The sequence below is a fragment of the Oncorhynchus keta genome, chromosome 30, assembly GCF_023373465.1.
Source record: "Oncorhynchus keta strain PuntledgeMale-10-30-2019 chromosome 30, Oket_V2, whole genome shotgun sequence".
Classification (NCBI taxonomy): Eukaryota; Metazoa; Chordata; class Actinopteri; order Salmoniformes; family Salmonidae; genus Oncorhynchus; species Oncorhynchus keta.
The window spans coordinates 56113901-56127487 of NC_068450.1; the positions used below are offsets into that span (position 1 = coordinate 56113901).

Genomic DNA, 13587 nt, shown 5'->3' on the forward strand with positions numbered 1-13587 from the left:
AATTGGCTGTTATGGGCAGAGGTTTCAAAGTCTCTTTCTTATTGGTCTAATTTACCGCATAGTGATGTCACCATTGAAGGCCAAAACTCCATCCCACTAAAACAGGCTTAAATTTCAGGGAGTTGTTTCAAACAGCTTTAACACTAAAAGGGAATTCTCGTACTTTTCATAATTTCCCAGTATTATTCCAATCTCACAGCGTGGAAATATATATAACACATTAGAAAATCACATTTTTAACTGCACTGGACCTTTAACACCCAAACAACCCCATCTCATATCCCTACTCACCCAACCACCCCCATCATCTCATATCCCTACTCACCCAACAACCCCCATCATCTCATATCCCTACTCACCCAACAACCCCCATCATCTCAAATCCCTACTCACCCAAACAACCCCCATCATCTCAAATCCCTACTCACCCAACAACCCCCATCATCTCATATCCCTACCCAACACCCCCAATCAACCCCCATCATCTCAAATCCCTACTCACACAAACAACCCCCATCATCTCATATCCCTACTCACCCAAACAACCCCCATCATCTCATATCCCTACTCACCCAACAACCCCCATCATCTCAAATCCCTACTCACCCAAACAACCCCCATCATCTCATATCCCTACTCACCCAACAACCCCATCATCTCATATCCCTACTCACACAAACAACCCCCCATCATCTCATATCCCTACTCACCCAAACAACCCCCATCATCTCATATCCCTACTCACCCAAACAACCCCCATCATCTCATATCCCTACTCACCCAACAACCCCCATCATCTCATATCCCTACTCACCCAAACAACCCCATCATCTCAAATCCCCACTCACCCAACAACCCCCATCATCTCCTATCCCTTCTCACCCAACAACCCCCATCATCTCAAATCCCTACTCACCCAAACAACCCCCCATCATCTCAAATCCCTACTCACCCAACAACCCCCATCATCTCATATCCCTACTCACCCAAACAACCCCCATCATCTCATATCCCTACTCACCCAAACAACCCCCATCATCTCATATCCCTACTCACACAACCACCCCCATCATCTCATATCCCTACTCACCCAAACAACCCCATCATCTCATATCCCTACTCACCCAAACAACCCCATCTCATATCCCTACTCACCCAACCACCCCCATCATCTCACCCTAACCCAACAACCCCATCATCTCATATCCCTACTCACCCAAACAACCCCATCATCTCAAATCCCTACTCACCAAACAACCCCATCATCTCATATCCCTACTCACCCAAACAACCCCCATCATCTCATATCCCTACTCACCCAAACAACCCCCATCATCTCATATCCCTACTCACCCAACAACCCCCATCATCTCATATCCCTACTCACCCAAACAACCCCCATCATCTCATATCCCTACTCACCCAAATCAACCCCCATCATCTCATATCCCTCATATCCCTACTCACCCAACAACATCATCCCCCATCATCTCATATCCCTACTCACCCAAACAACCCCCATCATCTCATATCCCTACTCACCCAAACAACCCCCATCATCTCAAATCCCTACTCACACAAACAACCCCATCATCTCATCCCTACTCACACAACCACCCCCATCATCTCATATCCCTACCACAAACACCCCCATCATCTCATATCCCTACTCACCCAAACAACCCCATCATCTCATATCCCTACTCACCCAAACAACCCCCATCATCTCAAATCCCTATCCCCTACTCATCTTATATCCCTACTCACCCAATCATCTCAACCCCCATCATCATCTCATATCCCTACTCACCCAAACAACCCCCATCATCTCATATCCCTACTCATCCCAAACAACCCCCATCATCTCATATCCCTATCTCATATCCCAACAAACCCCCCCATCATCTCATATCCCTACTCACACAAACCCCCATCATCTCATATCATCATCCATATCTACTCACCCAAACAACCCCATCATCTCATATCCTACTCACCCAACAACCCCCCATCATCTCAAATCCCTACTCACACAACCACCCCCATCATCTCATCCCTATCCCCAAACAACCCCCATCATCTCATATCCCTACTCACCCAACAACCCCCATCATCTCACCCTACTCAAACAACCCCCATCATCTCAAATCCCTACTCACACAAACAACCCCCATCATCTCATATCATCCTACTCACACAACCACTCACCCCCATCATCTCACCCAACAACCCCCATCATCTCATATCCCTACTCACCCAAACAACCCCCATCATCTCAACCCTACCCCCATCATCTCATATCCCTACTCACCCAAACAACCCCCATCATCTCAATCTCACCACCCCCATCATCTCATATCCCTACTCACCCAAACAACCCCCATCATCTCATATCCCTACTCACCCAAACAACCCCCATCATCTCATATCCCTACTCACACAAACAACCCCATCATCTCAAACTCACACAAACACCCCCATCATCTCATATCCCTACTCACACAAACAACCCCCATCATCTCATATCCTACTCATACAAACCCCCCATCATCTCATATCCCTACTCACCCAAACAACCCCCATCATCTCATATCCCTACCACCCAAACAACCCCCATCATCTCACTATCCCTATCCCTACTCACCCAAACAACCCCCATCATCTCATATCCCCCTACTCACCCAACAACCCCCATCATCTCATATCCCTACTCCCCAACAACCCCCATCATCTCACCCACCCAAACAACCCCCATCATCTCAAATCCCTACTCACACAAACAACCCCCATCATCTCATATCCCTACTCACCCAAACAACCCCCATCATCTCATATCCCTACTCACCCAACAACCCCCATCATCTCATATCCCTACTCACCCAAACAACCCCCATCATCTCATATCCCTACTCACCCAAACAACCCCCATCATCTCATATCCCTACTCACCCAACAACCCCCATCATCTCATATCCCTACTCACCCAAACAACCCCCATCATCTCATATCCCTACTCACCCAACAACCCCCATCATCTCATATCCCTACTCACCCCCCATCATCTCATATCCCTACTCACCCAACAACCCCCATCATCTCATATCCCTACTCACCCAAACAACCCCCATCATCTCATATCCCTACTCACACAACCACCCCCATCATCTCATATCCCTACTCACACAACCACCCCCATCATCTCATATCCCCACAACCACCCCATCATCTCATCCCTACTATCATCTCATATCCCTACTCACCCAAACAACCCCCATCATCTCAAATCCCTACTCACACAAACAACCCCCATCATCTCAAATCCCTACTCACACAACCACCCCCATCATCTCAAATCCCTACTCATACAACCACCCCCATCATCTCATCCTATCCCTACTCACCCAAACAACCCCCATCATCTCATATCCCTACTCACCCAAACAACCCCCATCATCTCATATCCCTACTCACACAAACACCCCCATCATCTCATATCCCTACTCACACAAACAACCCCCATCATCTCATATCCCTACTCACACAAACACCCCCATCATCTCATATCCCTACTCACACAAACAATCCCCCATCATCTCATATCCCCCTACTCACTCACTAATATCCAAACAACCCCATCATCTCATATCCTCACCCAACAACCCCCATCATCTAATATCCCTACTCACACAAACAACCCCATCATCTCATATCCCTACTCACACAAACAACCCCCATCATCTCATATCCCTACTCACCCAAACAACCCCCATCATCTCATATCCCTACTCACCCAAACAACCCCTATCATCTCATATCCCTACTCACACAAACACCCCTGGGATTTCCTGTCCAGGTGCCCTATCTCAGAAAATTGTATGCATGACTAAGTTAATTTGTTAAGTACTGTATGTGAGCATATTTACCCCCCGTTCAGTTGAAAGGGATCTCTATTCTAGGCTACTATTTTTGATTGAGTTCCATCTCAGCACTGCATCCACTTTTTGTATCATACTTTGTATCATACTCAGTGTTGTCTCAATCTAGGTCAGCAAATATACAGTGTCTAACAGTGACGCACTTTTGCAGATCTCACCCAGGGGTATCCACGTACCAGGGGTATCCACGTACCAGGGGTATCCACGTACCAGGGGTATCCACGTACCAGGGGTATCCACGTACCAGGGGTATCCACGTACCAGGGGTATTCACGTACCAGGGGTATTCACGTACCAGCGGTATCCACGTACCAGCGGTATCCACGTACCAGCGGTATCCATATTCTATGGTGAGCTCCAGGACCGCATTCAAAAAGTATCTCAGAGTGGGTGTCCCTTGTGTATATGATCTCATGTGATCTACACTGCTACTCTGACATTCAGTGCATGCAGGCCCTGAACAATAACTTCCGGTTATTTCTATATGGAGATGCTAATTGTATAATGATCTACTCCGCAATAGACATGAATCGTGTGTAGAGTTAATTTCCTTCTGTGGGAATAAAAGGGTCTGTTTTGTATTTCCTTAGCCTACTTCCTAATAAGTGATTATTATACATAATGACTTTTCATTGACTTGCCTCCTTACTTCGAAACAACAGGATGCACAGTGTGAGGTTTGAAGTGGGCTATCGCAACCACGTCAGAGACAAAACCATTCCTACACGTTGAAATAGATTTCCATCTTAAATAACTCTTAAAGTGTGTAAGAAAGATCACAGTTTGCTAATGATCCAAATGACCTACATGCACACACACACACACTCCAGACCTTAAGCACACTCACACACACTCCAGACCTTAAGTAAAGATAGTTTTATTAATTTAAGCAATACCACAGACTGAATTCTCTAAAAAGCATAGCTGTACCTAGACAGTGGTTCTCTCAGATCTGCTGTAACAAAAGGGTGCGTTCCATCAGACTTAGAAAATAGTCTTTGATTTATTGTAAATACATCATATCAAACTAAGACACTTATGAAGTGCAATATTTGTGTTGTTATACAGAGTTGAAAACCACTATTTGTTGTTGGTCTAAATTATGGTCTACATTCAACTATGAAAATAGCATGAAAACATCTCTCACATACACGTTCTCTTAAAACATAGAATACAGGGTTCTACCATACTTCTAAGTCAAACCACCGCAGAAACAACAGTGTTACTTACAGTACAGTAAATCAAACTATTTTATACTCCATAAACACACCTTTTACAATTATTTGTGGTGTTGTCTGTTTTGGTACAACAGCTACTGTATGATATAACATGAATTACACATGTTCTTGCTCAAGAAAATAGCAGTAGTGTTGTTGGAGAGAAACCATACATTTTTTTTGTATTAGTACTGTACTGAATACGAGCACAATATATACAGTACTGTACTGACCCAAATGCTACCCTGGCCCTTAGCCTATGATGTGTTGTCGGCCTGCTGTATGGAGATAAATGTATGTCCAGATTCTGTAAATTAATTCAACAACATCATCTATCTCCATACCACTATAGTTTGAAACCTTACCATACCTTGTCCTCAGACAATTGATTTAATTATCAAATAGTCTGGAAAACTCTATATGTTACAAAAGACAAGTTTATTAGATACATTATTTTACAAAATAACTATTTTCATCTTTAAATGATTATGTTATAGTGTTGTTGTAAAGTATACTATGCATGTTCTTGTTGTACATCACCCTTGGTAGAAAACATCATTCAAATGTTTATGATATAAATGTATATTAATCTAAACCAAATCAATGTTATCAATGACCTAATATTTAAGACCCTGTTGGTGACTAAACGTAATCATATTGAGGTTCTATATATGTCAAATGGCTTGCAATGACTATGCAACTGACTAATTAATACAAAGCAACAATAGAATAATTTCATAGTGCAGTCCCCCCCTAGCTTTTCATTGTTTTTAATTAACAGTATAGCATGCGTTGAAATGGCGGATGTGGGATAACCTATGTAGAAAACTTCAAAGCTTCTAGTCCCCTTATTGCACCTCTGTATAGGTGATGGCCCCTTCCTGAAGAAGGCACTGTGGATGCTTCATTATCTCTTATCTGGCTAGCATCCTGGCATTAGTGTCTCACAGCTGTCTATTGGCTGGCTACACTAACCCACCAACCAATCAAGTGTCAACGTGCACAAAGCTGCCACTGAGTGACATCTTATGTCTTGTGACATCTCCTCTTCCCATTTGAGTCTTTCCATATTTGTCCAATCGAATTCTATCAAATCCAACTGAAACTGCTAAAGGTAGAGATAAGAGACCCAGTAGACGATGTTGAACAGGAGGAACGACGTAGGGAAGAAGACTCTCGAGTAAGCGTCCAGCTCCTTAATGTCAACATGGATGCGTCCTTTCCTCCACCCTCCCCCCTTACACTCCTCGTAACAGCAGAAGAAGCTCTGGCAGTCCTTCCCGTCCAGACACTCGTACACGTCCTCATAGTCCTGCCAGTATGAGTAGTTGTTGTTCAACGGAACCACGGTGGTGGGGGACCTGGGCCCTGTGTCTAGCATCGAGTAGGTCTGTGGGAGGGGACAGAGGAAGGCCATCTCCTTAGATGCGTAAGCGATAAAGGGAGACAAAGAGAGGGTGAGAGAGTGAGGGTGGGGGGGGTGCAAGAAATGTGATGAGAGAGTGAGGCAACAGGGAGGGGGCGGGGGGGACAACTAAAGCCAGACAGGAGACAAGAAATACATGTGGGCAAACAAGGGAGAAAGACAGATGGAAAGATGAAAAGAGACAGAGAGAAAGAGATGAAGAGAGAAAGAGATCTGATACGTTGTGAGTGGAGCTGTGCTGTCATGCATTAAAGCTCCGCAGCGGGCCGTGTCCTCCCACACCCAGCAGGACGCTGTCATAGCCCAGGCAGGCAATGAGATAGAACCCCTCGGCTTAGTGCTCTACCCAAGCTGGGACTCACTCATTGGCTCGACAGCTTTACACGACATGACATGATGACATGACACGGCATTTACCAAGTACACTGTGTGACCGGTCGGCAGTGCAAGTGGATGGATATATGAAGGATGGTGGATGGACCAGACCTCAACCCTCACCGGGGGGCAACCTCCCGATTTGCTACCATGCAGGTCAGAGACACTGACTGCAATACTATCACAGCCCATGCAGTGTGACTGATGCAAGAGGATGGAGATCTGAAGGATGGACTAGACCTCCACCCACTGAGACCATAATCGCTACCATGGCTAGAACTATTGACTGTGACAACACAAACAACCTCGGTCCATGTCTATAACAGCATTACACTGCATTGAGAAAAGTTACACCATTTCGTCATACGGAAGAAAGGTACACCATTAAATTGTACGGAGGAAAGGTACACCATTACATTGTACGGAGGAAAGCTCACCAGTCTCTGCGTCTTGTTTGTCTTGTTGTAGCGGGGCTTCTGTGCCCTGTAGGCGTAGTAGTTTTGGATGGCGTACTCCATCATGGCCGCAAAGACGAACAAGAAGCACACAGTGACGAAGAGATCCATGGCCGTCACATAGGAGACTCTGGGTAGGGAGGTCCTGGCCACTGTACTAAGGGTGGTCATTGTCAACACAGTGGTGATACCTGAAAGGACAAAGTCAGCGTCATTACACAGATTTTTCACCTAGTCGGCTCAGGGAATCAAACCAGCAACCTTTCGGTTACTGGGCCAACACTCTTAACCTCAAACGGAATGCCACCTGCTACTAACTGTTTGATATCTGTCTTGGCAAAACGGTAGCAATAGTTCTCTGGCAATAGTCTGAATATATTTTGCAAATATGTTTTTAAGATATTTTTATCAATTAACGCGGGTAGTTTGTGTCTCTATGTAGTTTTAACTTTAGAAATAAATGGACGTTTACATTAATACATTGTCAACGCTTAAATATACTGAACAAAAATATGAACGCAACATGCAACAATTTCAAAGATTTTACTGAGTTACTGATCTTATGAGGAAATCAGTCAATTTGAATAAATTAATTAGGCCCTAATCTATGGATTTCATAGGTGGGCCTGGGAGAGCGTAGGCCCACACACTTGGCAGCCAGGCCCACCCACTGGGGAGACAGGCACAGCCAATCAGAATGAGCTTTTCCCCACAGAAGGGGTTTATTACAGAGAGAAATACTCCTCAGCACCACCCCTCAGAGGATCCCGTAGGTGAAGAAGTCAGATGTGGAGGTTCTAGACTAGCGTGGTTGTACATGGTCTGCGGTTGTGAGGCCGGTTGGATGTACTGCCAAATTCTCTAAAATGATGTTTGAGGCAGATTATGGTAGAGAAATTAACATTAAATTATCTGGCAAAAGCTCTGGTGGACATGCCTGCAGTCAGCATGCTAATTGCACTCTCCCTCAAAACTTGAGACATAAGTGCACATTTAAAAGTGGCCTTCTGTTCTCCCCAGCATAAGGTGCACCTGTGTAATGGGCATGCTGTTTAATTAGTTTCTTGATATGCCATACCTGTCAGGTGGATGGATTATTTTGGCAAAGGAGAAATGCTCACTAACAGGGATGTAAACCCATTTGTGCACCAAATTTGAGAGAAATAAGCTTTTTGAGCCTATGGAAAATTTCTGGGATCTTTTATTTCAGCTCATGAAACATGGGACCAAGACTTTACATTTTGCATTTATATTTTTGCTCAGTGTGTATATTGAAAAGTGAGCTGAATGTACCAGCTGAGATTTTGCATGTATAGAGCCTTTGATATAAAATGCTGGGTGTGACCCGCACACACACTCCCACACATATGCGCACGCACACATATGCGCACGCACACATATGCGCACGCACGCACACATTCTCGCTCTTTTATGCACATCACCAGGAACCTCTCAGTTGATGACTGAATGTTGTGCTGTTTTCAAGCAGTTACCATGGAGACCAGAAGGCCCATCTATTTTGAGCTGATATTTCATACTCAATCCCCCCTTCCTTCAGACTCTACTGGCCACGGTGATTACCTTCACCTATTTCCCTTACCTTCTATACATACTTTTGGCACTTAGTCAGCAGAGGTCCTTCATAATTTTCAAACAGGCAAAGGTGTCAGAGCACCTTTAACTGGTTCCTCCAAATAAAATGGCAAAAATGTAATGAATGAGAAAAAGGTATCGTTGTAAAATACAAAGAAAAATACCCATAGATGTCATATGAACAGATACAACACAGAAAATAATACAGATACAAAGAACATTCTACAAAGATATCAGTCTACAGTGCTGTCGTGACTCAAAGACAGAGAAAGAGAGAAAGAAAGAGACAAAAAAAGTGGGACACTATATGAGTCACTGAACTGAGCATCCTCTGTCCCTTACTCCCTGTCAGGTATAGCCTGATCGTCATTACCATCTGTGGTGGCCCTTGTGAACCTGGCTCTTTGGGAATGGCACCCACTACACCCCGTCACTGCCCCCCCCAACCACACTACACCCTCAGGGGACACCTGCATGTCAGCACCTGCCTCCTCGTTAGCCCCCTACGACCACCACCACCAGCCACTCTGACAGATCTCCTGCTCTTTGCAGTCAGAGCCCATTTTCCTTATCATTTCTCTTTCTTTTCAACCCGCTGATCGATCAGCTGGAAGGCCCGGAAAAATCATCGCTGCGCTTTCATGCCCCAGAATAGATACTAAATCATTTATTTTATCAACGAGAATGGGATCCTTGCCCGTTAGCTAGGGGAAAGACAAACATGTTTCCGGGCTTATCTTTGTACTGTGCCGTAACAGGTGGCAAGAGGGTCGAGCGAGACTATTCGATGTGATTGTGATTGTGGTGGTTCAAGGATGGTTTGGTGATGAAACGGACTCGTTAATACACTTTAGGCGTTGACTTGTTTAACCATTGCAAATGTGCTTGTGTTGTCACTTAGTTAAAAGTCAAGTATAATGTGAATACTGTAATTTGGACTAAATGTGATACATTTGATCTTGAAGACAAAAAAAAAATGACCTGATCAAGGTCCGCTACAAGAGCTGCCTGGAGGAATTGAATCGTACTTACCGCAAAGTTCAACTCAAACTCCCAATCACCTTCAACAACATAATCCAGACGAATGTACATGCACTAATGGAAAGCATGCATCGGGGGGGGAAAAAAAATCATGAATGAATTGCAAACGTAAACAAAAAAGTCATTGTTAAGCCTTGATAAATTACAAGCATGTCGCATAAACAAAATAAGACGGTACAAGAATCTTGAAAGCAGAACACAACATTGCATAAACACATGCAGATTGTTCTCTAGTCTAAACAATAAAATATAGATTTTTGTTTATGCAATCGTCCATTGTGGTACCAAGAGTTGGTAACCATCTTTTCAACTACCAGCTAGACTCAGATGTATTTTTTTCCTTTCAGAATAACACATGCAGAGGTAGTCATTGCTGAACACATACAGTGCACTACATGAACACTGGTGGAACAGGTTTGATTGAATCCTTGGGGTTCTTCATCTACTTATTATAATATCAGTGTGTATCCTGTCAAATGGTATTCTTCAGATCAGGTACCTAGCGCTGTTCTGGCGGGGGCGGCATCGCTATTGATCCAGAAGGAGACCCAGGAGAGCACCACGGTGAGGATACAGGGGATGTAGGTCTGGATGGTGAAATAACCCATTCTCCTTCTCAGGTCAAAGTACACTGTCATGACCACATAATCACCTGGGAGGGGGGTAAAGATGGGGGATGTATATGGAGTGAGGGGCGAGGAGGGGGAGGGAGCGAGGTAAGGAGGAAGAGAGGGAGGGAGAAAGAGAAGAGATTGAGGGACAATCAGAGCGTCAGGTGGAACAAGAACAAGCCAGCGTGGGGAGGGAGAGGGGGAGGGGGGAGGGGGGGGGGAGAGAAAGACAGAGAGAGAGAGATAATCATGAGAGCTAGCATCAGGGGGAACCACAGAACAAGGCACCATACACAATGCTCCAGGGAGTCTACGTTGGTGGGTTTTGAAGAGGGGATGCTGTAACAAAAGAAGAAAAAGGAGGTAGATATAACAGCGGTAGAACCAGAAGTCCCCGATGGCACGGGAACTGTCCACTTGCTGTCCTCATTACCACGCTACAGCACAATACCTATTCATTTCATGCTGGATGAGAAACAAGAAGAAGACATTTAGCGCTTTGTTTTCAGAGTTTGTTGAGATGTAAATTAATGACATGCTATTTTTAGCTGCAGGAGCAAGCTAGCTAATCATCATGCAGAATGATGCAAGCTGGGAGTCAAGAAAAAGGGAAAACAAGATGAGAAACGTCTAATTTCCTTGAACAGAACCCGAAGGAAGATCTGTGGAAGAACTCTGGCTTTCATGAGTTCTCCACTCCGAACGTGGACTTGTATCACAGTGCACCATACGTAGAACACACCATTTATTGGATCACGTGAGTTTAAGATGAATAAAGTACAGCATGAACAATGTCACCTATGAAATTTGAGAATAGGGTCAATGTGGGTTAATTACAGCTTGAGGATTCATACATGAGATCAATTCATCAGGCCCTTGAAACGCTGCTACATGAGTCGTCAATGCTGTCATGAATGCATTACAAATGTATTACAAAGTAATTCCAGCAAGCACCACTCATGAGTATAATTAGATACCTGTTTGTAAAACAACCTTCGTCGCAAGGAATGATTGTTGTAAATAAATAGATGTAGAATTCAATATTAAAACCAAACCACATCCTAGGACTCTGAAAATCATTTAAGTGAATAATTAAATATTTTTAATCTTTAATCCAGATGGTTTGTGTAAAAATATGTTTGCCTTTATACCAGAGGGGACTACTGATGAGCTTCAAGCAATCTACAGAGAAACAATATGTTAAATGTCACAATGAATTATGAAGATAGGTAAATGCACTTTCATTGTGCCCTTTTTCATTACACAGTGAATGATAAAGAAAACATATACTCCTTGAGCACTGCTCTTAACTTCACTACCACAGTACTACTTTTACTTCTACTACCACAGTACTACCCCGAAGTCTACTACCACAGTACTACCCCTAAGTCTACTACCACAGTACTACCCCTAAGTCTACTACCACAGTACTACCCCTAAGTCTACTACCACAGTACTACTCCTAAGTCTACTACCAAATAACTACTTCTTAGTCTACTACCAGAGTACTACTTCTAGTTGCAATTTCAACCTGTTTTCTGCCCTGCCAAATGCTGTCTTTGTCATTTCCATGGTACAATAATACTACATATCTTGACTATCTTCCAAGTGAAGGCATTGTCTTTGCTCTCTGGCAATATCTTGCAAAACTGGCAAAGCAATTGACTTAAGCCAGAGTGGTGGCACCAGACCTCAAGACACCAGCTGGTAATGCCTGCTGTCTCCCCCTGCTAATAGACAGGAGAATATGACAGATAGTTTACAGTAAATGTAGACCATTTGATTAAAAAAAAACAGCTAAAAATAACACTTTGTCCTTTTTCCTTGGAATTTTCATGAGTCAGTAATAATTCAGAGAAAAATTGGATGAAGAACACAGGAGCCAACAAAGGGCTGTGAGGAGGATTTATTTTATTGATTGTGAAAAACAGAAGGTCGGCTGTTTGGGTATTAAATGTACGGTAACTAATTTGCTGTACCTGCTGTTGTTTTTAGGACGTCTGTGGAATTCCGCAGGCCCATGAAGTCAAACTGGTAGAGGCGCCAGTACTTCTGGTCTGAGGTTTCGATGGAGTTCCTTTTCCATCTGTAAATCATTTCATCCTTGGGGTAACCATCTGTAAGTCAAGTAAACACACAGTGACCCTGTGACCCCATGGTAGAATTTCATTCTAATAAAATAAGATTTCTGCTTCAATCTGACCAATACATGATTTATTGTTTGATGGGTCTTACTGGACAAATTCCTATGTATGTATTATAAAACCCCCTAATTGCATACTGTTAAATATACCTACATATGGGAACAGCACACACACATAAACACACGGACACACAGTATAGAGTAGAGCACCATTAGACCGTTAAAAAAGTAAAAAAACATGGCCATAGTAAAGTGCTGTAAGAGCAGATGAAAAGGAGCACAACAGAGTGTAATAGGATACTTTGAGTTACTGTGAGAGAGCATTGTGTTGATGCTGGAGTTGACCTTCACTTTTCACAGAAGTGTGTGTGTGCCTGTGAAATCTAATTTGAAAGCCGTGCAACGGAAATGAACCACCTCATTGTGCTCTGATGATTTCAAGCAGGTGAACTGTATCCCATTAACATGTTATTATGAGGTGTGTCTCTCTCTCACACACACACACACAAAGCGACAATGTTATTCACACTAGCAAAAGCTACAACAAAGGAAAGCTGGTGAGATGATGTAGAGTGTGTGTCAATATCTTAGAAACTATTATGTACAATACAATAACGAGGAGGCAGAAAGGTATGTTTAGGCTAGGGCTCAGCTGCAAGTTGGGTATCAGGGTTTGGCTCTGGAGTTGGCACTTCCTCCTAAAGGCGTGGTGTACAGGGCAACCAGGCCAATGATAGAGGGGGCAGCAAAGGGGGCTGCAGCTTCGTGGCCCTGCAGCTGATCCACACGGC

General features: G+C 43.8%; 1 protein-coding gene across 4 annotated transcripts in view; it reads right to left on the minus strand.

Annotated features, from left to right (window-relative positions):
• Positions 1-4796: 4796 nt before the first annotated feature.
• Positions 4797-13587, minus strand: part of LOC118363792 (gamma-aminobutyric acid receptor subunit gamma-3-like) — a 38867-nt gene continuing 30076 nt past the window's right edge. For 2 of the 4 annotated variants that reach the window (XM_035745014.1, XM_035745017.1), the window contains 4 exons: positions 12633-12770; positions 10542-10694; positions 7391-7599; positions 4797-6572 (listed from right to left, as the gene is read on the minus strand). In XM_035745014.1, the coding sequence (XP_035600907.1) occupies positions 6261-6572; positions 7391-7599; positions 10542-10694; positions 12633-12770 (812 nt within the window). In that variant the 3' untranslated portion in view covers positions 4797-6260. The remainder of the gene's footprint in view (positions 6573-7390; positions 7600-10541; positions 10695-12632; positions 12771-13587) is intronic. The other 2 variants (XM_035745015.1, XM_035745016.1) reach the window with 2 other exon arrangements.